Here is a 230-nt window from a genome sequence, read left to right as displayed (position 1 = left end):
GGCCCGCCGCCCACCTTGCAGGACCACCCCTGCCTCCAGCAAGCTGGCCAGGTGGTAAGGTCCCCATGCGACGGCAAAGGCTATCACCACAGCAGCCACCAGCCGGAAGGTACGACCGCGCCGGGCCAGCTGGGTCTGGCGTAACCGGCGGATCAGTAACCCATAGCCGACAGCCATGGCGGTCAACGGCAGAGCCCAACCCAGGATGGTCTCCAGAAGGTTGTGGAACA

The 230-nt window shown here is 65.7% G+C and overlaps 1 protein-coding gene across 1 annotated transcript in view; it reads right to left on the bottom strand.

Moving 5' to 3' along the window:
- LOC104492379 (leukotriene B4 receptor 1-like) overlaps window positions 1–230 on the bottom strand; it is a gene marked incomplete at both ends in the record, with an annotated part of 1,153 nt that overhangs the window by 411 nt on the left and 512 nt on the right. The window contains one exon of the mRNA XM_010134940.1: window positions 34–228. Coding sequence (XP_010133242.1) covers window positions 34–228 — 195 coding nt within the window. The remainder of the gene's footprint in view (window positions 1–33; window positions 229–230) is intronic.

This window comes from Buceros rhinoceros, unplaced genomic scaffold (assembly GCF_000710305.1).
Source record: "Buceros rhinoceros silvestris isolate BGI_N320 unplaced genomic scaffold, ASM71030v1 scaffold37100, whole genome shotgun sequence".
NCBI lineage: Eukaryota > Metazoa > Chordata > Aves > Bucerotiformes > Bucerotidae > Buceros > Buceros rhinoceros.
Note: the sequence above shows the minus strand (reverse complement) of the source record. Positions and strands in the feature narration are given on the sequence as shown.